This window comes from Dermochelys coriacea, chromosome 5 (assembly GCF_009764565.3).
Source record: "Dermochelys coriacea isolate rDerCor1 chromosome 5, rDerCor1.pri.v4, whole genome shotgun sequence".
NCBI classification, from domain to species: Eukaryota; Metazoa; Chordata; order Testudines; family Dermochelyidae; genus Dermochelys; species Dermochelys coriacea.
Genome location: NC_050072.1, coordinates 73,644,202 through 73,669,733, shown reverse-complemented (window position 1 = coordinate 73,669,733; position 25,532 = coordinate 73,644,202). Strand labels below are relative to the sequence as shown.

The 25,532-nt window shown below is 40.0% G+C and overlaps 1 protein-coding gene across 2 annotated transcripts in view; it reads right to left on the bottom strand.

Moving 5' to 3' along the window:
* KCNN2 (potassium calcium-activated channel subfamily N member 2) overlaps positions 1 to 25,532 on the bottom strand; it is a 105,503-nt gene that overhangs the window by 22,635 nt on the left and 57,336 nt on the right. For both annotated transcript variants that reach the window (XM_043514971.1, XM_038403315.2), the window contains exon 5: positions 7,773 to 7,914. In XM_043514971.1, the coding sequence (XP_043370906.1) occupies positions 7,773 to 7,914 (142 nt within the window). The remainder of the gene's footprint in view (positions 1 to 7,772; positions 7,915 to 25,532) is intronic.

Sequence of the window (25,532 nt, the reverse complement as noted above, 5' to 3'; positions counted from 1 at the left end):
CATAAACATCAAAACAGACAAAGTGAATATCCTTAAATCAAAGTGTAAGAAGTTCTCAAGCAGCATTTTCCTTACTTTACCTATCTGTACATTTCAATTATTATTGATAGAAATAATATTTTGCTGGCTTGTGTGTGGTGATATCTACATTTACTGATAAAAATCTAATCCTGCCAAGCTTACTTATCAAGATTTATAAAGTTATTCAGACACACTGACTTGCTGACCACCTGTGAGAGTGAATTCCAAAGAGATTATATGTTCATGAAGAGATATTTCTATTTATTTGTTCTAAATGAATTAGATGATACATCCCTTGTATGAAATGGTGTAAAAAGGGACTGTTCAATTTCCTTTGCACCCATCATACATTTTTAATAGCTTAGTCATGCACCCTGACTCTTCTCCTTTCCACATTATATAATTCTAGATCTTCCAATCTCTCATCAGCTGTAAGTCTCCCATCAGCACTAACACTTTTCACGTCTCTCCTTTGACTCTTTTGAGCTAAATCCACAAAGAGGACTTAGGCTCAGCACTGCAGTGCCTAACTTCAGGTGCTCTGCCACTGAGTAGAATCCACAGTTCCAAGTTAGGTACCCAGGCTCCCTGTACAAGGCATTAAGGGAGCTAGGCACCTAACAGTGAGACTCTCAAAAGCCAGCAGGCATACTGAGCAGGGAGCTACCTAACATAGCCAATAGAAAATGCCAAAGAGCGAGAGAGAGCGAGAGCGAGAGAGAGTGTGTGTGTGTGTGTGTGTGTGGGATGACATGCTGCATCTTGTCCAGCCTCTGGGGCTTGTCCTACCCTCCACTGTTGCCCTTTGATGTGGGAGTGGTGCAAGCTCAGGTGACGGGTTCCTGTCTGGTGGTAGGTAGGGACACAGCAGTGATACAGTCTGCTCGTCAGGGGAGTAGCCATTCTGGGCATTCTGTTTCAGTCCCTCCCTTCACATCCTTAGTCTAAAGAAAAGGAGTACTTGTGGCACCTTAGAGACTAACAAATTTATTAGAGCATAAGCTTTCGTGAGCTACAGCTCACTTCATTGGATGCTTATGCTAATAAATTTGTTAGTCTCTAAGGTGCCACAAGTACTCCTTTTCCTTTTGCGAATACAGACTAACACGGCTGCTACTCTGAAAACTGTAAGGAGAGTGATCACTTAAGATAAGCCATCACCAGCAGCAGGGGGGGAAAGGAGGAAAACCTTTCATGGTGACAAGCAAGGTAGGCTATTTCCAGCAGTTAATAAGAATATCTGAGGAACAGTGGGGGGGGTGGGGGGTGGGGTGGGGGGGGGGGAGAAATAACATGGGGAAATAGTTTTACTTTGTGTAATGACTCATCCATTCCCAGTCTCTATTCAAGCCTAAGTTAATTGTATCCAGTTTGCAAATTAATTCCAATTCAGCAGTCTCTCGTTGGAGTCTGTTTTTGAAGCTTTTTTGTTGAAGGATAGCCACTCTTAGGTCTGTAATCGAGTGACCAGAGAGATTGAAGTGTTCTCCAACTGGTTTTTGAATGTTATAATTCTTGACCTCTGATTTGTGTCCATTCATTCTTTTACGTAGAGACTGTCCAGTTTGACCAATGTACATGGCAGAGGGGCATTGCTGGCACATGATGGCATATATCACATTGGTAGATGCGCAGGTGAATGAGCCTCTGATAGTGTGGCTGATGTGATTAGGCCCTATGATGGTATCCCCTGAATAGATATGTGGACAGAGTTGGCAACGGGCTTTGTTGCAAGGATAGGTTCCTGGGTTAGTGGTTCTGTTGTGTGGTGTGTGGTTGCTGGTGAGTATTTGCTTCAGATTCGGGGGCTGTCTGTAAGCAAGGACTGGCCTGTCTCCCAAGATCTGTGAGAATGATGGGTCGTTCTTCAGGATAGGTTGTAGATCCTTGATGATGCGTTGGAGAGGTTTTAGTTGGGGGCTGAAGGTGATGGCTAGTGGCGTTCTGTGTCACCTACTACAGGACAGGCCCAACAAAGAAAATAACAGAACTAAGCTAAGGATCCAGCAGAGCTCCCTGCATACTGGTTGAAGGCATTCCCATGGCATATTCAGGAGGTATAACTATGCCTGGTACAGCATGTGGCTCCTCAAATCTAATACCTCTGCCTGGAGGAGGCACTCTGGCTGGGACTCTGATTCCCATCAGTGTCCCTTGGCAGGCCGGTCTAAGAGTGTAGAGGGGGCACAGCCTTTACACTCACCCAGGTTTATAGTTCAGCTGGCACCAATTGTCCACTCTGGAACAATCCTGCTGAGTATTTCGGGATGACTACCCCAGTTAGGTTTTACTTGTCAATAAAGTTGCAACCTCCATATTTAACCATACTATCGTGTCTGTGTTACATTGTTTCTTTGGGTATGTCTACACTACCCCCTGGATCAGCGGGCAGCGATTGATCCAGCGGGGGTCGATTTATCACGTCTAGTCTAGACATGATAAATTGACCCCCTGAGTACTCTCCTGTCAACTCCTGTACTCCAGCGCCATGAGAGGTGCAGGCAGAGTCGGCTCACCATAGTGAAGACACCGCGGTGAGTAGGTCTAAGTACGTCGACTTCAGCCACGTTATTCACATAGCTGAAGTTGCGTAACTTAGATCAATTCCCCCCCACCCCAGTGTAGACCAGGGCTTTGTCCACATCAACTGCACATATCTACTGCTTCTAAATGCACCACGGCTCAACATGATGTTGTGACAACAGATTATGTATCATTTCTCCCAGTTTTAAAGTATCCAAATGTCCTATTTGTGTTTTGTTGCTGCTGCGTTTTTTGTTGTTGTTTAAGCTGCTCCTTCACCCAGAACAGACTTTTAAATGCATCTATTCTTGATGACTCCTGAGGTATTTTCCCTTCAGTTTATCCTTGAAATTTAGAGTCTATCAACATATATTAGAAGTTCAGGCTATTTTCTGGCAACAGGAGTTAGTGGGAATTAAATGATGTCACCTAGTCCAGTTTCCCAAGACAATGAAATCTATCTGGAGTCTGACAATACATTGTTAGTTTTAATAGTCAAAGCAAACTGTATACACTCAATGTCTACTTCTCTAACAAGTCATTATTAGACTGTTCCCAATATTGACTCTTAGGTACTTTATGTAACTGCTCTTGAATCCACTCACTAGAACTGCCTCCCATTACTTAAATAGGTTTCCATTAGCAACAATATTTTCCATTTTTACCTATCGTTACTTATTTTCCTATCTACTCCTTTATTAGGGCCCTTAATAAGAATTCAATTAGGTACAGATCACGGTTTTCTACTAATTTATTTCCTTTTTCGAAAGGTTAGAGTCATGATTTTCCTCACATACATATTGACGGACTGACCTTATTTGGACGTATTTATTCAAGTGTTGTACTAGTAGACCTTTGAATTTGACTACCAATCATTTCTATAGAACCAAGGTGAGGTTTACCAGATGGTAATTCCTGGCTGCTTGCATTTTTCAAAATAGACCAAAAATTAGCTTTCCAGTCTTCAGAACAAGTTGCTGTCTTTAAGGAGCTATGGCTAAGTCTTGTAGCCTTTTGCTCTCGGAGTTTAGTCCCAAGGATCACATGTTCATTAGTGTGTCCACTATTTTATGCCCTTCAGAACACTAGCAGGAAAACCATCTATATTTACAGTACTGGAATTTCTCCAATTGCTCCATAGCTTCCTTCTTAGAGATAAAAGAAAAGGAGTACTTGTGGCACTTTAGAGACTAACAAATTTATGTATTTGCCACTGAATGCATCCGATGAATGAGCTGTAGCTCACAAAAGCTTATGCTCAAATAAATTTGTTAGTCTCTAAGGTGCCACAAGTCCTCCTTTTCTTTTTGCTAATACAGACTAACAAGGCTGCTGCTCTGAAACCCTTCTTAGAGATGTCAGTCTGTCAGAGTCAAATTTCAACTTCCCTTAAAAGTTTTGCTGGGGGCGGGAATTTCTATATTATCTTATTTTAACTTTACCATTTTTTCCATTGCTTCTCTCCTTTTCAGGAGTTTAGAGCAGGAGTTCTCAAACTGTGGGTTGGCACCCCAAAGTGGGTCACGACCCCATTGCCAGGGCTGGTGTTAAGACTTGCTGGGATCCAGGGCCAAAGCTGAAGCCCGAGCCCCAGTGCACAGGGGTGAAGCCAAAGTCCAAGGGCTTTAGCCCTGGGCTGCGGGGCTCAGACTTTTGTTTCAGCCCTGGGAAGTGGGGCTCAGGTTACAGGCCCCCAGCCTGGAGCTGAAGCCCTTGAGCTTCAGCTTTGCACCTCTCCACCCCCATGCACAGGGTGGTGGGGCTCGAGCTTTGCCCCCTGCCCCCCATCTGGGGTGGTGGGCTCAGGTGGGCTCAGGCTTTAGTACCCCTTCCGGGGGTTGTTAATAATTTTTGTTGTCAGAAGGGGGTTGCAGCACACTGAAGTTTGAGAAACGCTGGTTTAGAGTGTTTACAGTCTGTCCATTTCTCTAGATCAGGGATTCTCAACCTTTTTCTTTCTGAAGCCGCCCCCCACAACATGCTATAAAAACTGCATGACCCACCTGTGCCACAACAACTGTTTTTCTGCATATAAAAGCCAGGGCTGCCATTAAGGGTAGCAAGGAGGGCAACTGCCCAGGTCCCATACCACAGGTGGCACCATAAAGCTAAGATTCTCAGACTTCAGCTTCAGCCCCTGGTGGGACTCGGGGGGTCTTGGCTGCAATCCCATGCAGCAAGACTTTGGCTTTCTGCCCTGGGCCCTAGCAAGTCTGATGCCAGCCATGTTTGGTGGACCCCCTGAAACCTGCTCAGACCCCTGGTTGAGAACCACTGCTCTAGGTGTTCATATTACACCCATCACCATGCTAATGACTGACACAGTCAGTTTCCGTATTTGAAGCCTTAGTGCTTTTAATGTATTTGGAGAATTTGTAATTATTTACTTCATGCCTTTGGTTATGTTCTTCATATTCTCTCTGCATTTTATGGGCCAAATTATCAAAAAGGGTCTTGCGTGGCCTGGCCTCCAACTGTGTGTGTAACTTTGCATATGCAAACACTAAACATTAAATGGTAATTTATTCATTTTTCACCAAGTACAGTAGAACCAACTATGGCAAACTATTTTATGCTTGCTACATTCTCATAAGTAAAATGATAACTATTACTTATCATTCCATTCTTGAGTGTGATTAAGTCACGAGTACGGAGAAAGATACTCGCAACAATTTGGAGTCTGTTTTTTATTATTTTATTTTTACTATGTTCTTACCACATTACAGTTATACAGCAGACCTTTAATCATCAAAGTCTTCGAAAAGAGGCCCTAATCTCAGCTATGCTAGCATATATCCATAGTAACTCCATTGGTGTCAATGGAGTTGTACTGGTGTGAAACCAGAAGTGAAAGTAAGTCTAGGGACTTACCGGGACAAGGCTGGACTGGGGCCGACTCTGGCCCCTGGAAGGGGTGGGGCTGGGGAAGGTCAGAGCCAGCCCTGGCCCACCCTGTACCAGCAAGTGCCTCCTTCCCCCTCCCCGGGGTAAGAGCGGCAGCCGGGGGCTCTGGCAGCAGTTTAAAGGGCCCTGGGTGGTAGCAACGGCAGGAGTCCTGGGCCCTTTAAATCATCCCCAGAGCCCCGCCGCCGCTTCCCCAGGGCTCCGGCCGCCACTACTGTATCGGGCCCTTTAAATCGTCCCTGGAGCCTGCCGGAGCCCTGGGGAAGCAGCGGCAAGGTTCCGGGGATGATTTAAAGGGCCCAGGGCTCGGCTGTTGCTACCGCCCCGGGTCCTTTAAATCTCTGCCCCAGCCCTGCCGCCGCTACCCCAGGGCTCCAGCAGTGGGGCTCTGGCAGCAATTTAAAGGGCCGGGGGCTCCAGCCACTGCTGGGAGCCGTGGGCCCTTTAAATTGTGCCTGGGGAAGCTGATCCACCCCGGTACGGCGCACCGGCTTTTGCCGGTACGCCGTACCAGGGCATACGGGCTTACTTTCACCTCTGTGTGAAACCCACATGAGATCAGAGCCAGTGTCAGTGCATTTACCACCCCTTTTTGAGGCTAGGAAGCCCATCGTAAGAGTTCTGGATAAAATTTACTCTGCATAAAAGGATTTTTCATATTGCAAATATCAACCATGTTCCAAAATTTGCTTTGAATGCATATTCAGATTAATTTAAAACCAAAGGTTAGCTCAGTAATTCTTCAAACACTTAGGAAAAGAGAATACATAGGGAGAGACAATGTTTTATCCTTCTTCAGTACCTGTAGCATGAACCAATCGGCTGCTGTTGCTTCTCATTTCTGAAAGGGAGTGGGGGACTGTTTCCTTCCAGTCTCTCCCCACAGTAGTGGGTGCTTTTCTCCCCTCTTCTTCCTACACTACTCATGTCAGATTCCCCCGTGGCAAGTTCTTCTTCAAGCCCCCCTCTTTGGTATCGGAACCCATCTTGTACTGAGGAGGAGAGTCAAGCACCCTGGAAGATGACAAATTTGAGCTTGCTTTGATACACTCTATGGAAGCTTTCTGTTTCACTCCTCACTCTTCCAGGCTGTGTTTTAAGACTAAATTGCGAACTGTATTTTAAAACAAGCTGTATTTGCCACTATCAGCACACTTTGCTAAAAGGGCATAGAGACTTTCTTATTATCTCAAGCACTCTAAGTTAATGACAAGAAATCTATCATAAGTAAAGAACAGTTGCATAAAGTCTTCAAGCCTTCCAGAGTGTATTAGTCTACTTCACATTTTAAAAACAGAAGTATATATCGTTCTATACAAAGAAAAAGGAATTATTTTCAGATGAATTTATTTGCCAGAATATCTGTACAGAAAAGGCAACTTTTAGAAAACAACCCTTAGTTATCGTTAAACAGGTGTTGGGATTTTGGCTCATACTTAATGAAAGGCAGGTGTTCAAGCTGTATTTTTTTATTATCTGTGAACACAAGAATAGAAAGTTATTAAATTAATAGAAAAATATAACCAATATATGAAGTTGGGTTACCATTGGTACTGATTTGGGGCCAGCTTAAATTACATTTAATAGGCGCTTTCAGGAATAAGAATTGCAGGGTCAAGCCCTTTATTACTAACATTCTGCAGTAAAATAAGATCAATGAAATATTGTTGCTTCTCTCCACTATTTGGCTTTAAGCAAATACCACTGACAGTTATAGTGCATTAGCCAAAAGGTACTACCTTAGTAATACAGTATAATAGTATAGTAACAAATGTCACATTAGCATTGCTCTTATGGTAGACATATTATATAAACCTACTTAAAAGCAATGTATATATGTGGACTACCTTAGAAAACTCATGCACAGTAAAACATGTTATGGGAGACTAGTAACAGTAGCTTTTCTATATAATTAAATAACTTTTAAATTAAGAAACAGGTATAGGAATTATCATTTTGCTATTATTATTGATCTACTTACATATGCCAAACCAACAAAGCAAGATCCATAAAAAAGCGTTGTTGCTATTTTGTACCTTTAGAAACAGGCTTCATTGAGATTCTGATTCTCAGAACAGCAGCAGGTTAGATTCGGTTTCTCCGTGTTTCATGCTAAAGCTCTGCATTTACCTGTGAATGCTCTTAGTTAGCGCCAGAATGAAAGATCTAAGGAGTGGCCCAAAGTAACCTATGTATTGTACAAACTACTGACAAGCATTTTATATCACCACCAAGAAGTGATGTTTTAAAGCTAACAATCTTGTGTTAGACTTGATTTAACTGAATACATGAGAAAGTTAGTGAAGAAAATCAGTGACACTTACCATTATTCCAGTAAGTAAACAGACTCCTTTCCCACAGTACGTATTAGGTACCATGTCACCATATCCAATAGACAGGAAAGTTATTGAAATCAACCACATGGCTCCAAGGAAGTTGCTAGTAACATCCTGTTGATCGTGGTACCTAAGAGATGGAAACAACAATTGCTCGATAATAAATACTTCTACTAAATTTCTGTGTTTTGAGAGGGAGCTTTCACAAGCTGGTGTCTCAGCTGTTCCTGCTCAAAGATGTAATGCTATTTTTATTTATGTATTTTTGTTTTGTTTCGTTTCTGGAGATAAGCAGTTGTTATATAAAACCGAGACACAACAACAAAAATCAGTGGGTACAACAGCAGAGGTATTTATCTGTGATATTTAGTTGATATACTTTTATTATTATCCAATGTGGTGCAAGCCTTTGGCTGAAAAATTCCCCACCAGAATCACTTCATTAGGGGGAAAATTCTCCACCTCCACAGGTGCTGAAGCCTACTGTGCAGTGGAACCAGCAGAATCTGCTGCCTATACGGAAGTAGCAGTGGGTCTCTACAGGTGGTGGTGGAGGCATGGGTGGGCTGAGGGCAGGGCGCCCAGTTCATCTCCCCAGCGACCGGCCTAAGTATAGCCTTGTAAGCAGGGTTCATTATTAAACTGACATGCGGACACTGAATTAAACTGAAGCAGTCTGGCACCTTCATTCTCCTTTACTACATTCAACAGCTACATTGCATTCTGACTTGACCATGAAAGGTTCATGTTAAAAATGTAAATTTTTTTTTTGTTAAAATTCAGTACTGACTATACATTGATTTTTGGGGATGTGCATTTTTGTTAAAATACTCTAGAACAATACAACTATTCCCCCACCTCCAAAGAGAACAGTCTCAGAGAGAGGTTAAACAATACAGTGGCCCTTATATTACATTTGGGCCCAAACAGCTGTGAATCCAGTGGAACCTGCTTTAGGATCAAAACTTGTTGCCAACACACATAGTCTGAATGAAATGAATGCTCACCAGTGAAACTTCTGGCAATTAGGGCAAATGGAAATCTTGTCTCCCGGGCACAGAGCAACACAGGGAGACCCTCCCTTTCTGCTACTGAAGCTTTAGGGTAACCCCACAGCTGCCAGGCTGTCCTACATGAGTGGTTTAGAGTGGAGTATTCTGGTGTTGCCCTCCCCATGGTGTACCCTGAGCCACTGTCCTCACTGGGCACAAGGACCACTTGTGGCGCTGTGCTCCATAAGATGCAGAAGCACACTGTCTCCTACCACAAAAGCAATTTCCTTAACATTGCTTCCTTAAGAGTCTCCTATGCTCGCAGAGATGGGCTAGGATTGCACAGGGAATGCATCAAAAGCTCTCTCCTTCACAGAGTGGACACCATCACGTCACAGCTATGTCAGAGATGCAAGGATGCACATTTTTAACAGTACAATTATCAAAGGTAATGTTCCAGGTTTCACTTGAGAGGTGTATCTTAATTAGTAAGGTCTTTTAGATGAAATATTCACTAAAGCTGTCTGCATCTATATTTAGTAGCACACCACTTCAAGGACCTGTTCAAACGTTTTTATCTTGTTAGCTCTCAGCAACAAGTTGACTGATCTCTGGGATTTTCCACTTTGGTTATTTAAGCCTTTGATTTAGCAACGAAAACAAGAACATGCTTAACAGTGCTACCAACTCTTGTGATTTTACCATGAGTCTCATGATATTTGATATTTTCATTAAAGCCCCTCAAGCAATGTGGTTAAAAACTCCTCATGCAATGAGATAACAGCTTTCATAAAACAAAGAAAAGTTTCCAGCCCTAATGACTGCAGAAAACAAGTTTGGAAATGTGACCCCTAACGCTCAAAAACCAGAAGGCAAAACAAAGAAAACCAAAAAATGCATTAAATTTTATAATCTCATGATTTTTAAGCCAGCTTCATGACTTTTGTGGCCTGAGCCATGCTTTTGAATCCCAGAGGTTAGTAATCTAGCTTTAAATATTTGCTTAATTCCTACTGACTTTAATGAGACTATTTATGTTCTTAAAATGAAGCACATGCTTAAGTACTTTGCTGACTCATGACCTGTATGTCTTTATTTATTTATTGGATCAGGCTCTAAGGGCTTGATCCTGCATCATGAAAGTCAATAGGAATTTTTCTGACTTCAGTGGGAGCAGGCAGGTACAAGCCCCATCTCTATATTTAAGATGTTGCATGCACTGTATATATGATCAATTACAGAGTGAATCCATCTATATTAAAAATGGAAGAGGCGAAGAGCATTCACTGCATACTAGAAATTGCAAAGTTGCATTTACAAGCTCTATGAGAATGACAACAACTGCAAAAAGATAAATGAGCCATTAAATCAGTTCAGTTTGAAATATCTAGTTTTTTACCTTTCAGACTTGTTTTAAATGCATTTTTAGTTATGCCAGACCCAGAGATATAAACCCTCTATTTATCCACAGAACAAGTACAATGTATATAGAGGCAGTTCAAACTTTCCCACAGAGTTCTACCAACATACGTCAAATCTGTCATAGCGTACACTTCTAAGAGTGAGAGGGTGGATGGGTTCTGTCCATTGTCTCTCTGCTGAGCTACCAGTGAGGGAGCCAATTGGATTGGTGATTATTGTGGTGAGGACACCTGCCCACAAGCAGCTGGAACCAATTTACCGAGATCATCAACTCACTGCAGAAGGCTACTGAACAGCCATCAGCTGACAATAGCATTTGCTCAATAATAACCTGGGCTGGATTTTGAATGGCAACCTAGATGTTAAAGACTCCATAATCCAACTGCTATCCATTCCTTCTATGTCTGAAATCTCTACCACATGACAGTGCAGTCATCAGTGAGCAGTTTAGATGCTATAATATCAAAAGTTTAATAAAACTGTAGCAAGACAAAAAAGAATGGTTAAATAAAATTGCCTTAACACAGTTTTGTATAGCAGATTTTGTATAGGTTATCATTACAGTGAAAAGCTGGGTCATTTCAGAAAGCATGTGCAGTAAAACTCTGTCCGACTCAGATTGTTCTTATACAAGAATGGCAAGTAAGAAGAAGTGTGCAGACATACTCTATAAACATTTTACCTACAAAAATAAGTGGCCACATTACAAAATACTATGAGTTAAATTAGATAAAATGAGGGCAAATTTGGACCCATCTAAGGGTCAATGAGTCAGAGGTGGGAGCTCTGAAATGGATCAGAGGACCACATTAAACATAATTGTGCTTTGTTTAAGTTTATCACTCAAACACATATCACATTTTTAATGTGATATGGCTTGGCTATTTCTTAAAAAAAACCCATTAATTAAATAGAAACATACTGTAGAAGTTGCCATACTGGATCACACCAGTGGCCTGTCTAGTTCAGTGTCCTGTCTCTGACACTGGTCAGTACTTCCTGTTTCTGAGGAAGCAGCAAGAAATCCTGAGTAGATAACTTATGGAATAAATTGTCCTTAGAAGAATTTCTTCCTAATATACAACAATTCACAGTTGGCTTGTACCATGAAGCTCTATATCCTTTCACACAAACAAACCACCTTATCAATGTAACTGTGGATCTTCTCACTATACATAGAAAAGTCTATGCCTTTTTTGAATCCTACTAAGCCTCACTAATATTTGTGGCAATGAGCTTCACAGGATGATTGTGTACTATATACAAAACAGTATTTCCTTTTATCATTGAGATGAGACACTATTTCCTTTATCACTGGGATGAGATATTTACTTTTTTCCCTAAAGAAAATTAAGGGGAATATCAATAAGAATGGCCTAGCTCTTCAATTTGGTTTACAAAACTCTATGGGGCAAAAGGGGGCAGAAACTGGCCTCATCTCCCCAGCTAGGTATTTCCTCCATTTAGAGGAATTCTTGGCAAGCATCCAGCTAGTTCCTACATAAAGCCCCTGAAAACTCTGACATAAATGGTTACAGACGTGAGGGGTCAGTGAGATTACAGAAGCATTGAAGTAGCTCTCCAGCTGACAGATGGTTCCTTGGGATCAGTTACCAGCTAATGGAGATTCATACAGATGGGGTAAAAACAGCCCCAGGATCTAGGGTGCAACTGGCTCCCTGTACCCCTCTAAGGATCTGGAACAATGCATTTCTAATTGATTTAACAGAAATAAAATAAGAAATCAATAAAAATTTATGTACAGCTTGAAGAAAACTTGAACACAATATCTTGAAACATCAGATAGAAAATTACGGGCTGATATTGTTCCCTGGGAAATCAGTGGCAGAACTACCAATGACTTTAGAAGGATGTAGGAATGAGCTCTTTATCTACCATAACTTTTGGCTAACTTAGTGGAAATACAGAGGTAATAATTTGGCCACCAGAAGGCTCTGTCTAGTGCATATCCATTAACAGAACAGAAATATTCAGGATTCCTAAAATACTAATTTCAAAACTGAATGTATGAAATATAAAGTTCTTATGCAGTGCATTCCATAGGTCTTACCACATGCATTCCAAATGTCATGGATATTAAACAAAATACTTTTCGGAATCTTTTGATTCATTAACGTATTTAAATATTTTATTATAATGCAATATTTTTGGACAATGAAAGCAAGCCTTGAGAACAGTCACCCATTTGAAATAAATGATAAGACCTAGCACATTTTAAACCCAACTATAACCACAACAGGAACTGAACTCACTGGGACACAACTGCCCTGCTCCGGCAGCACAAAGGGCTGCTTACTACAGCAGAAGATTCCCCCGGTGTGTGGGAATCCTTGACTGGTGCAAAGCAGACACAGGCAGCTTTCTCTTACATCATTTTCTTCCCTGCAGTAGGGATACACTAAAAGAAGGGAGAGGGCATAACCAGAACACATTTCACTGTAATGGGGGGCAGTTACAAACCGACATAAATTAGAGTAGTCCTGAGATTAGAGCAGTCCTGAGATTGTGCCAAGGGCTGAAATGATTATGCCTTTGCAAAAATAGAGTAATTGTGCTCCTTCTCAGGTTAAAGTTAAGGAGTTTTGCCATTGGCTTCAAGAGTATTAGATCAGATTCCTCAACTAATAAAGTTGCAGTAATTCAATACTCTGGATTCCATGTCAAGTCTAGGCCTATAGAGATTGTAACAGTAGTGCTCTTTTTCTAATATGGCTCAAATCGATATCATGACTCAAAATTATTTTCCTTCATAATTGCATTTGTATTTGGTGATATCTCATTTTAACTGCTGTCTGCCTTTAGCAGCACATATTTATCACCCAGTAATTCTGCCTTGACAACTGCTTACATTCATCTTAAAAATGATGAGTAAAAAGAAACAAAATATAAGTTTTAGCTTAACCAATGACATATTACTTCACTCTTAGTAGCTTTGTTTCAGTTTAGCCTACTTCACCTGACAGCTGACTGACAAATTTCACATTCCTTGATTTCATTTTCCTAGACAATCCAAACAAAAAAATATTGTGGTATCAGCTGAGATGACCATCCTTTTTGCCAGGGGAAAATATAACAGACTGTTTGTATAGTAATCATAAAAATAAGTAAAAAATCTTAGCTTGAAATACCTTGCCAAGTCAAGTATGGTATGTTAAATATTAAAACTCAGACTTAGAACAGCTGAAAGTTTGTTCAGCCCATTAAATCAGAAACTTGTCAAGTCTCAGATATGACACTGATTTATTTAACTAGCTATTAAAGTTCTCCCACTATATTAAATCTTTTTGGCTGTTAAGTGCCTTTTCAGGTCTCGTTAGACAGTAGGCATAGGCAGGTTCCCCCCCGCATTTTAATACAGCAATGATCACAGATCGGTCTTTATATTTCCACCATTTAAAAAGCAAAATCAACTGTTCTTAAAGCAACATACACCATGACTCAAAGTTGGCTTCTGTGAAGTCAACGGAAAAAACTTCTGTCAATGGGCTTTGGAGGGGTGAGATGATTTCAAGTAGGTGATGTTTGATTTCCTTCTTTCTTTCCCTCTGTCATCTTTCTGGCCTCCTACAAACATTTATGAACAACAGCAAAATTTTTCTTGCAATACGAATAATCTCACAAATACACCAGGTGCTAAAGCGATGTCTGGAATCCACAAACAGACGCAAAAATACAGCAATTATAAATTAAGCTAAAGGTAAAAGGTATAGGCAAGTGGTCTTTTCTGAAGGTACTGAGGTCAAAATGTTGCAAGTAACTATAAATTTCTCTCTTTTTTAATTAAACATTTATTCATTTTTGAGAATATTTATAAAGGTAATGATTAGCTTGTACGTAAGAGAAACCACTGCCCTGGTTTTCAAAGGTGCTGAGCACATGCAGCTTCCAGAGATTTCAAAATCTAGCCAGAGTCCTCAAACTTCTGCAGTTCTTTCCATTGTTTATAAAGGAGTCTGTCAAGAGCTGTCATTTCAGCTAAATTATTATACCAGTACTCAGCCTTCGGAAACAAACAAGATTTCCACCTTTGCAAGAGAAGTCCTTTTACTTCATGTGTAGCCTGAAGGAACCAGAGTTTCTAAGAGTTTGGATGACCCAACTTTAACTCTGTTAGTCCTAATATGAAAGTTCCAGATGTTACAGGATTATTCACATCTAAAATAAAATTGGTTCTGGCACAGACATCCTTCTCCAAACTGTTTACATGATGGCAGTCCAAGAACACAAATATTGATAATCATAGACTTTGCTGCATCACCAGCATCTCTGCCTGCCTTAAATAAATGTGAAGTGTTCCTGTACATTAAGGAGCATCTCTGTTGAACTAACCTTAACTGAAGACTGTTTAATATTACTGACAAATATTATTCCATTAAGATTCAGTTAAGTGCATCTCTCAGGGAAACTAGTTTATCAAGGCTTGTTGATGTTTCCTTCACCAGGAAAGAATATACTATAATAGAAGGCCTATCATATTTACCATTCCCTTAAGTAGTTTTAACATATAGTGATTCCAGAGCACTAAGACCAAATTGGTGTTCCAAAAAATGATTTAACTGTAGATGCTGCCAAGAGCATTCTTGAGATAGTATGGAGGCAGATCCTTGATGAGAATGAAGCTATGACAATTTACAGCAGCTTATAATCTGCCTCTCGGTGTCTTGTAGGGCCTTAAATATGCCTGCTTGAATTAACTGGGACAGAGTTAGAACTCCCACAGAAGCACTATAGTGCTGCTCAGAAGACTAACTAAAAGTTGATAATCTTACACAATTATCATGTATAAAAGCTAATGATGAATATCAAGCCCTCTCCTGGGCCTCCTATGTGAAACTGATGTCCAATCATCCAAAACATCCCTATTCAGGAATAGTGATATTTTAATTCACTATCATATTCAGTCATTTTAAATAACCACTGTTACTATTGTACTTTCTCTAGCAAACATTTAGAACTATTTCTATGTACATAAACAATAGCAGAACTGCAATCTCAGCTGACTTTGAGCTGAACAATGACAGCATGCAAAATTCAATCTGTCATTTAGTGCAAACTGGAATATATTTCAGATACACATGAATTGTTCATCTTGGTTTTACAGCACCATTCTTTATTGATTTAACCAATCATATACAACATAACACATCATCAGCAATAGGAAGAACTCATTCCTCAAAAACAGTAATTCAGGAGTGATTTTATAATAGAGTTTTGATGACACAGATACTAAGTTGGATGCCTCACTAGATCAGTCTGTTAATTCTCTATAGGTAGATAATATTTGTTCTTATGTATTCCCCTGGATAATCCAGTATAAATTGTTCTGCATAATGAAAGACACACCTTCTACAAACATATCATAAGAAAAATCCATAGACTTTTATTTAGTGCTGAAGAAATATTCTGAGTGCCAAAAACTGATCTGAAAACTTCACTTTAGTAAAACAGGTTTTTCTGCATGCCCACAAACTAAACAACTCTAGAAAACAATAGAATAATATCCCCAAGAGGTGGCAAGCACAACTAGGAGTTGTTCTAAGGACGCTGCTGACCTCTCCCTTTGGAAGCAGCAGGATCATCGGGGAGAGACCTGTCTCCCACAGAGGTACCACTTCCTCTGTGTGCTCTACACATCCCATAGTAAAGACATCTGCTCACTCATCTCTATTGTGCCCATTCCCGAGAACTCCTCCCCAATTACAACACTCCACCAAGATATAGGACTACTGTTGTGAAACAATTCCCATGTACTATCATCCCAATGAGACATCCAACCACTAAAAAGGCTCCTCTAATTGCTAATGCACCTCTGCCACCACTATGCAAACTCCATGTGTGCTCGCTCCCCAAAAGACTTGAGACCTTTAACATTCCTTAGGAGGATGAAGTGAAAAATGTCATTTGCTTTTTGAGGACCAACGTTTGAAGAAATTAAACAGGTTTTTACAATAGCTCAAGCCTTCCCCTCTGCCTCACTGAGAACAAGAAATGGGAGGTGACTTCTTCCAATTCATCCCCTCCACTCCACCCACACACTTCCTTTATGAAGAGGAGAAATGGGGCTCTCTGAGCCCAGACAACTTTTCTGAGTAGTTGGAAGGACAGTAATGTAATAAGATTGTTCAGTTACACTGTGTATAATTATCTCTCGCAGAGCACCTATCAATAATTCTGCTACTTCACAGCAGAGACAAAAGTTATGCTGAACTCACATACACAAATGAAATGGTATCTTTCGTTACATTTTGACACAGCAAAAATATTAGTGTCATCTTTTCACACTTCACATATAATGCTAAATCAAAATTTGGACTAGGTTTGTTCATGCAGCTCTTTTCCTGACCTTGAGAGCACTGGGGAAAGGCACCTCCTTTGTCCTGCCAGGCTCAGCACTTCCCCCTCCGGCAGTGGGGGGCTCTGGAGTAAATCAGTCCCAGTCCAGAGAGCTTTTAATTCCTCACTCAGGTTTTATTTTTCAGTATTTTACAAGCTGGGCCTCCATGTTGGCCCAAACAGTACTCTTCAGCCAAACAAACAAAAAAAATGTGTAACACAAAAAGGGAGTACCTCTCCCTGCCCCCTCTCTGGTTGTGCTGGTTCTCAGATGCCAGTCCTTCTCCAAACAGGCAGGTACCTTGGTTACTTCCCTTACAGGGAGGAAAACAGCCTTCCAGCCTGGAGAAACCCTTTTTCCCTTAGGTACCTTGTCTCTCTTCCCTCTCTCTCATCAGAAAAGTTGTTTTTTTAAAGGTCACAGGCAGCCCTTAATTGAACTCAGGTGTCCCTAGTTGACCTGAAGTAACCTCTTTTCCGCTGGGGGGGGGGGAAGACCTTTACAATTCTAGGGCTCACATACTGCTTTCCACCACTCCCTTACAGCTGTCCAACCTGACTTTGTCACAGCGCATAATGAGCTTGTCCCCCCCTAATTTAACAACACTCTTACAACTACAGAACCCTCTTCGTTGATTTCAAGTAGATTCAGATAACTCAGATGAAATCCTGGCTCCAAAGAGATCACTAGGAAAATTCCCCCTGATATCAATAGTGCTAGGATTTCACCCCTCATTTTTGATGAAGCATCAGCAAATCAGTTTTTTAAAAATGTTTTTCTTCCCTAAAATATATTTGCACTCAAATACTTCTGAAATGTTTATTTTGGTGTTGTCTTGGATTCAAGTTTTTGGCTCTTAATTTTGAATAAAGCTTCCTTTTTTAGTTTGATTTTATACACTGAAAGACATTCACATTCATTCATTAAAACAACTAATTAAATTAAAGCTAATCAAATTAAACAAAAATTTATTTTTACTTTTTAAATGTTCTAAAGTGTGATAATGTTTCAATATGTTGATATTTGTGGCTGAAACTTAGTTAACATTGGTATATATTTTTTCCTGGATCAAAATTTGGAAGGCTATTAAACCTTCTGCTTCAAGTTTAAGCCACTCTCTATTTATTAGAGCCCAGGAGGAGATAATATTGGAGGCATATTACCCATATCTGCCTGCTGCAGGGTCCTTACACCTTCTCAGAAGCACCTGGTGCTGGTCACAGTATGACTATTTGTCTCTTCTTCTGTACATTTACCTTACAGGAATGTAGCCACTCCAGAGCTGTAGTGCAGCTACTCCTGTAGTCCTGAGGTCATAATTCTATGCCTATTAGTAAATTTTGAGAATAAGAGCAGTACTACTTCTACATTCACATTGATCCCCATACCTCTAATCCCAATCACCTATTCACAACCTTGACTTTCCCCTAAATGCGCCACGTTCTGTATCTTCTTCTCTCTATGTAGGATACTGCTGATTTAAAAAGAAAGAAAATTAATAAGAGCCAAAGTAAGCTTCCTGCAAAATATTTTCTGATTGTTCAGTTAGCTAAAACTTTCCTCCAGACTTCCTTTATCTCCCATATTGACTTCTTCAGCCTCTCTCTCTGTAACATTTCACCATGAAAACTTTTATAACCAGTATGTGGCCAATCACCAGCCATTCAGCTTACTTGTTCGTTGTTCTTTTTTCCCATACCCCAAGGCTGTTTGTCCCTTTCCGCTAAACTCTTTGGAACAGGGATGGTGCTTCCTTTTATGTTTGGAAAGCACCTACCTTATTTTGGTCACTGATGGAAACAGTAATAATAATAAAAATAAGTGTAATTTGAGGAATTAAAATAACATGTCATAAACATTTGTATGAGACTTTGAAATGTTAATTAAAGATGCCAGTGTAATACCATAGTTGCAACCAATGGCCATAACGCTGTTGACTTCGATGGAAAGTTTTGCAAGCATAAGGCGTGTGGGACTGTGTCTGGTGTGAGAAATTACAAGGATCACTACATTACAGAGAAGAGGAAATGGAATAAGAAAATAGGTTAGAATACACAAAGAAAATAAAAAGAAAAAATACGTATGGTGTGGAATCTACTCATTGCTAAACTTATATTAAAGTATGGATGCAGAGGACAGAATGACATAAGCTATAGAAGAAAATTAAAATCTGTCTGCAAGGAATGTCATAGAATTTATTTTCTATAGCTTGAGTGGTAAGTACTACAGATTTTTCAAAACAGCAAAGAGAGGTGCTACAATATAATTCTGAGTTCATTAAAACAGTGCTAGGCAGCAATATAAAACAAACAGAATTGTATTTAGTCACCGTCTGTGCCTCAGATTACACATTTATACAATAAATCTCAGAGAAACCATAATTTTATCACAGGTTTCAGAGTAGCAGCCGTGTTAGTCTGTATTCGCAAAAAGAAAAGGAGTACCGGTGGCACCTTAGAGACTAACAAATTTATTAGAGCATAAGCTTTCGTGAGCTACAGCTCACTTCATCGGATGCATTTGGTGGAAAAAACAGAGGAGAGATTTATATACACACACACACAGAGAACATGAAACAATGGGTTTATCATACACACTGTAAGGAGAGTGATCACTTAAGATAAGCCATCACCAGCAGCAGGGGGGGGGAAAGGAGGAAAACCTTTCATGGTGACAAGCAAGGTAGGCTAATTCCAGCAGTTAACAAGAATATCAGAGGAACAGTGGGGGGTGGGGTGGGAGGGAGAAATACCAGGGGGAAATAGTTTTACTTTGTGTAATGACTCATCCATTCCCAGTCTCTATTCAAGCCTAAGTTAATTGTATCCAGTTTGCAAATTAATTCCAATTCAGCAGTCTCTCGTTGGAGTCTGTTTTTGAAGCTTTTTTGTTGAAGTATAGCCACTCTAAGATCTGTGATCGAGTGACCAGAGAGATTGAAGTGTTCTCCAACTGGTTTTTGAATGTTATAATTCTTGACGTCTGATTTATGTCCATTCATTCTTTTACGTAGAGACTGTCCAGTTTGGCCAATATACATGGCAGAGGGGCATTGCTGGCACATGATGGCATATATCACATTGGTAGATGCGCAGGTGAACGAGCCTCTGATAGTGTGGCTGATGTGATTAGGCCCTATGATGGTATCCCCTGAATAGATATGTGGACAGAGTTGGCAACGGGCTTTGTTGCAAGGATAGGTTCCTGGGTTAGTGGTTCTGTTGTGTGGTGTGTGGTTGCTGGTGAGTATTTGCTTCAGATTGGGGGGCTGTCTGTAAGCAAGGACTGGTCTGTCTCCCAAGATCTGTGAGAGTGATGGCTCGTCCTTCAGGATAGGTTGTAGATCCTTGATGATGCGTTGGAGAGGTTTTAGTTGGGGGCTGAAGGTGATGGCTAGTGGCGTTCTGTTGTTTTCTTTGTTGGGCCTGTCCTGTAGTAGGTGACTTCTGGGTACTCTTCTGGCTCTGTCAATCTGTTTCTTCATTTCAGCAGGTGGGTATTGTAGTTGTAGGAATGCATGATAGAGATCTTGTAGGTGTTTGTCTCTGTCTGAGGAGTTGGAGCAAATGCGGTTATATCGTAGCGCTTGGCTGTAGACAATGGATCGAGTGGTATGATCTGGATGAAAGCTAGAGGCATGTAGGTAGGAATAGCGGTCAGTAGGTTTCCGATATAGGGTGGTGGTTATGTGACCATCGCTTATTAGCACCGTAGTGTCCAGGAAGTGGATCTCTTGTGTGGACTGGTCCAGGCTGAGGTTGATGGTGGCATGGAAATTGTTGAAATCATGGTGGAATTCCTCAAGAGCTTCTTTTCCATGGGTCCAGATGATGAAGATGTCATCAATGTAGCGCAAGTAGAGTAGGGGCATTAGGGGACGAGAGCTGAGGAAGCGTTGTTCTAAGTCAGCCATAAAAATGTTGGCATACTGTGGGGCCATGCGGGTACCCATCGCAGTGCCGCTGATTTGAAGGTATACATTGTCACCAAATGTGAAATAGTTATGGGTCAGGACAAAGTCACAAAGTTCAGCCACCAGGTTAGCCGTGACAGTATCGGGGATACTGTTCCTGATGGCTTGTAGTCCATCTTCGTGTGGAATGTTGGTGTAGAGGGCTTCTACATCCATAGTGGCTAGGATGGTGTTTTTAGGAAGATCACCAATGGACTGTAGTTTCCTCAGGAAATCGGTGGTGTCTCGAAGATAGCTGGGAGTGCTGGTAACGAAGGGCCTGAGGAGGGAGTCTACATAGCCAGACAATCCTGCTGTCAGGGTGCCAATGCCTGAGATGATGGGGCGTCCAGGATTTCCAGGTTTATGGATCTTGGGTAGCAGATAGAATACCCCAGGTCGGGGCTCCAGGGGTGTGTCTGTGCGGATTTGTTCTTGTGCTTTTTCAGGGAGTTTCTTGAGCAAATGCTGTAGTTTCTTTTGGTAACTCTCAGTGGGATCAGAGGGTAATGGCTTGTAGAAAGTGGTGTTGGAGAGCTGCCTAGTAGCCTCTTGTTCATACTCCGACCTATTCATGATGACGACAGCACCTCCTTTGTCAGCCTTTTTGATTATGATGTCAGAGTTGTTTCTGAGGCTGTGGATGGCACTGTGTTCTGCATGGCTGAGGTTATGGGGTAAGCGATGCTGCTTTTCCACAATTTCAGCTCGTGCACGTCGGCGGAAGCAGTCTATGTAGAAATCCAGGCTGCTGTTTCGACCTTCAGGAGGAGTCCACCCAGAATCCTTCTTTTTGTAGTGTTGGCAGGAAGGTCTCTGTGGGTTAATATGTTGGTCAGAGGTGTGTTGGAAATATTCCTTGAGTCTGAGACGTCGAAAATAGGATTCTAGGTCACCACAGAACTGTATCATGTTCGTGGGGGTGGAGGGGCAAAAGGAGAGGCCCCGAGATAGGACAGATTCTTCTGCTGGGCTAAGAGTATAGTTGGATAGATTAACAATATTGCTAATACGTGAACATATACAGCAGTCAGACCTTGTACATTACTGTATATTCGTCTGGCTAATTTACCCAAGAATTAATGCCTATAGGGATGAGAAGAGGAAAATATTATTTAAAGACATGCTACCTTGGTAACGTTACAAAATTATATAAATATCCCTGAGATTTCAAGATTCTGAAGAGCTCGCTAGAATATTTTAAAATGTTCAGGCTTCTGTTATAAACCATTTGAAAGTCCCATTTCAGGAACATATTGTATGAGATTCGGGAAAAGGCATTTATATCACCTGTATTTACTAAGAATGAGCCAATGAAACTGGAAAGAAACAAATTAAAAATGGATAAAAGGATATTCTGTGACACAATGCATAATTAACCTTTAGAATTTATTGCCACTAGATGTCATTAAGGACAAGAGATTAACAGGATTCAAAACAAATTTGACAGTTATATGTATAATGAGAACATCCACAGTTACATTAGTGAGATTTACAATGTGTAAGTAATAAAAATCTTGATGTTTCATGGCATAAAGCAACCACTAACTGTCAGGGATTAGAAGGAATTTTGCCTATAGGCAAGTTTAATGGATCTGTTAATCTCTTCATGTTTCATATCTGGCTAGTAGAATTAATGTTAAGAATGAATTCTAGCATTACACATGCCCTGTAGCTTTCAAAGCAGATGAAACTAGCTTTAGGATAACACCTCGAGTCAGGACAATCGTCATGACAAAGCATGATCCTTAAATCCAGCACTGTGAATAGACAATTTGTGAGGTAGGGATACTTATAGGTAATTATAAGATGAAAAAGTTGAATGGGAAAACAGAAACTGAAACAGTTTAGGCATAGCACTAAATATAGTTCTGCATGATTGTGGGACCAGACCCTGGTGAACACCCCTTAGTGGGGAGGGGAGTCATCTGGTATAAATAGCCAGACATATCAAAGAGATCTGAAAAGGATTCCTGCACTGTGAAGGGAACTTGGAAGCAATGAAATTAGAGGTGTGTCTCTCTTATAGACTGGATGGCCAAGAAGATCACAGCGAAAAAATGATTTTTATAAAAGGCTAAGTCGTCTTTTTTGTTCCTTTATCACAAAGAGCTTTATGCAGTTGTTATACGTGCTGCTTCTTTTGTTTTAATTTCTGTTCTCCTAGACTGATGTTTAGGAATTACCCAGAAAGGGAAAAAAATAACCTAGTAAAGGGAATCTGGAGCCTGTCTCTTTTGGGATCATCATTCAAAAGGAGCATGGATTAAGAAGTCCCTTCCCATAAAATGTGGCCCAATGGATACATGGAAAATGCCAACTAACCATATAAGAAACAAAGTACAGGGGATAAATGCTCAAATAAATTTGTTAGTCTTTAAGGTGCCACAAGTACTCCTTTTTTCTTTACAAAGTATAGGGGATGAAGGCAATGGCAGGTTATTCCAAAATTGCCCATTATGGGTGTCTTACACTTTCCTCTGAAGCAACTGATACAGATTTAATCTAATATGGTAATTCCTGTGTGCAGGTTTTATTGTTTTGCCAAAGTGACATGAAGGACCAATTTGAATGGTGGTTTCATATGGCTTAATATGTTGAAACAGACATCTACCCCCTTGAGCTTGACTATCCTCTCATTTACATGGATGTAAATCATGAGCAAGTGAGAAAGAATCAGACTCTCTGTTTTTAAACAGGGTTCAATTTAAAGAAAAGCATGCAAGAAAATAAATGAGAATTTTCATTTAAAAATACATATGCTAGCTCTATCATTCTCTTATTCAGAAATTATAGGTGGGGCTGGTAGTGCTGCCTGTGATTAATACTTCCCATTACAAGACCCTGTTTTCAGTTGCTTATTACTCTGCCAAATGTTAGCTATTTGGGCTGAAATATTTTATGCTGGGTAATTAAAGACTGTATCACAATGCAATCAATGCACAAGGAGGCAAACAAGGTTGTACCGGAAGCCTTAATTCTGACATCTCCTTACATTTGAGTGATTGACTTTGCAACCTTAATAATGTTCTTTTAAGATAATTTGTGTGTGTGTATGTGTGTGTATTATATACACATATAAAAATGTGGCACTTTCTGAACCCATAGTTCTAGTGAACAGCATAATATTAAAAATTTCCATTAAGTATTAATTAAAACAGAATCCTATTATTTGCAAAATATGCCTCAATTTCACAAAGTTTATAACCATATATTAGTCTAATATGTCTCATTTTAGGGATATCAATTCTTCACAATCAAGAGTCCCTTAATGGATTCCACTGGGAATCTTTCAGCATATTCACTTGCAATCAATATATTCCTTCCTCATCTTCCTTTGTCTTGCATTGCATGTTTTCTCTGGGTATATTCTGCTACTATTTTATAAAAGGACAAGTTTTTTCAAAGCTAAAATCAAGCAATCAATTCAGGTCCAAAGAAAACTGTCACTTAAACATAACTGCTTCATTCTCAAGCAGACCAGAAAAAAGTATTGATCATAATTCACTTAAACCCAAACCCACTGGTGATATCTTTTTCCTGACATAAAACTGCACAATCACGGAAAACTTACCCTAGCCTTTCAGCCATATGGAGGAATCATGCTGCTGAGCTAATGCTGAGGTGTCTGGGAAGATACTGTGACAAATTGAATGGTCTCTAGGGTGTTTTTCTGCTATGAAACTAATTTCACATGTCATCATTCATTATGCAACTATTTTTTTTAATTCCTTGTTTCTTCACTATAACAGCAAAGCTCCAGGTATGCCATTCCACAAAAGGTAATAAAGCTGAAGCTTACAGTTGTAAAATTTAATCTTAATAGCTACAATACTTCAAAATAAAAATATTTTTACTAGTGTGAGCAGATTTTCAAATGAAAAGTATATAGAATAGGGATGGAGGACAAACAATCTTATTTCATTCAAAATTCACTGATAAAATAAAATACTACTATTACCCAAAATATCTTTCCTACATAATAGAGTGTTAATTACCATTTTATATAAACCATATATGAAGAACCTTTTAACTAACTTTGGGCCTGATCCAAAGCCCCTGAGAGTCAATAGAAAGGTTCCTACTGATTTCCATGGGCTTTGGATCAGGCTCAGGTCTCATGCTACATTATTAGGACATTTCATTATTCCAAACAATTACTGCATCGATCATTATTTGTTTTTGTTTTTTTTACCATTTTTAAAGGGAAAGGTTCTATTTATTTTTATGCTTTAACAATTCATTCTTTTGGAAACTAGACAGGTTCTCCTGAATATTTGTAAGATATTTCCAAAGAAGAACACAGTTTACTTGCTGCTTATTTAGTACATGTAATTTCATGGAATGTAAGAAAGTATAAAACACAGCTATTACATATTGTAATTCAGGAAACAAAGCAAAGAAAGCACATCTGTAAGATAAATATTATTTATATTTTATATGAAACTCTTTAGCATGTTACTGCAAACACTTTTTAAAATTGCTTTCTCTTTCCCAAATTTTTTTTTTTACCACTTATCATCTCTAAAGGCAGACTTGGAAAATATTTATAAGGTGACTTGTCCAAAGATGATCTGGATCTCATATTTAGCTGTTCAACAAGAACATGTGGTTGTCCTAGCAATTTTGCAGTCAGATATAATTGGCAATGTACAATCTTCCTAAAGTGCAGTCTGGGGCCCAATTGCCTGAGCTATGCAAGTGGGAAAAAATTAACAGAGTATTGGGCTGAGAGAACAAATCACCCATTTCTTCTGCTGGTCACTAGTGCTTACTAGAAAACAGAGAGGAGGACACTTTCCATTTTTACCTTCAGTTCCAACATACAATCCCGGGATGCACTGATGGGCAAGTGGAAAACAGCAGGTGGTATTTAAATTCCACTAGTCCAGAAAAGGTTGTTCAAAGCTGCCAGATACCAGGATTTTTCCTAACCTTCCACGGACGTCTTTAATTAAATAAATATATTATTCCTTAGAATATATACAATAATATGGACATTCATTTCAGGAGATTAGGAAATTTTT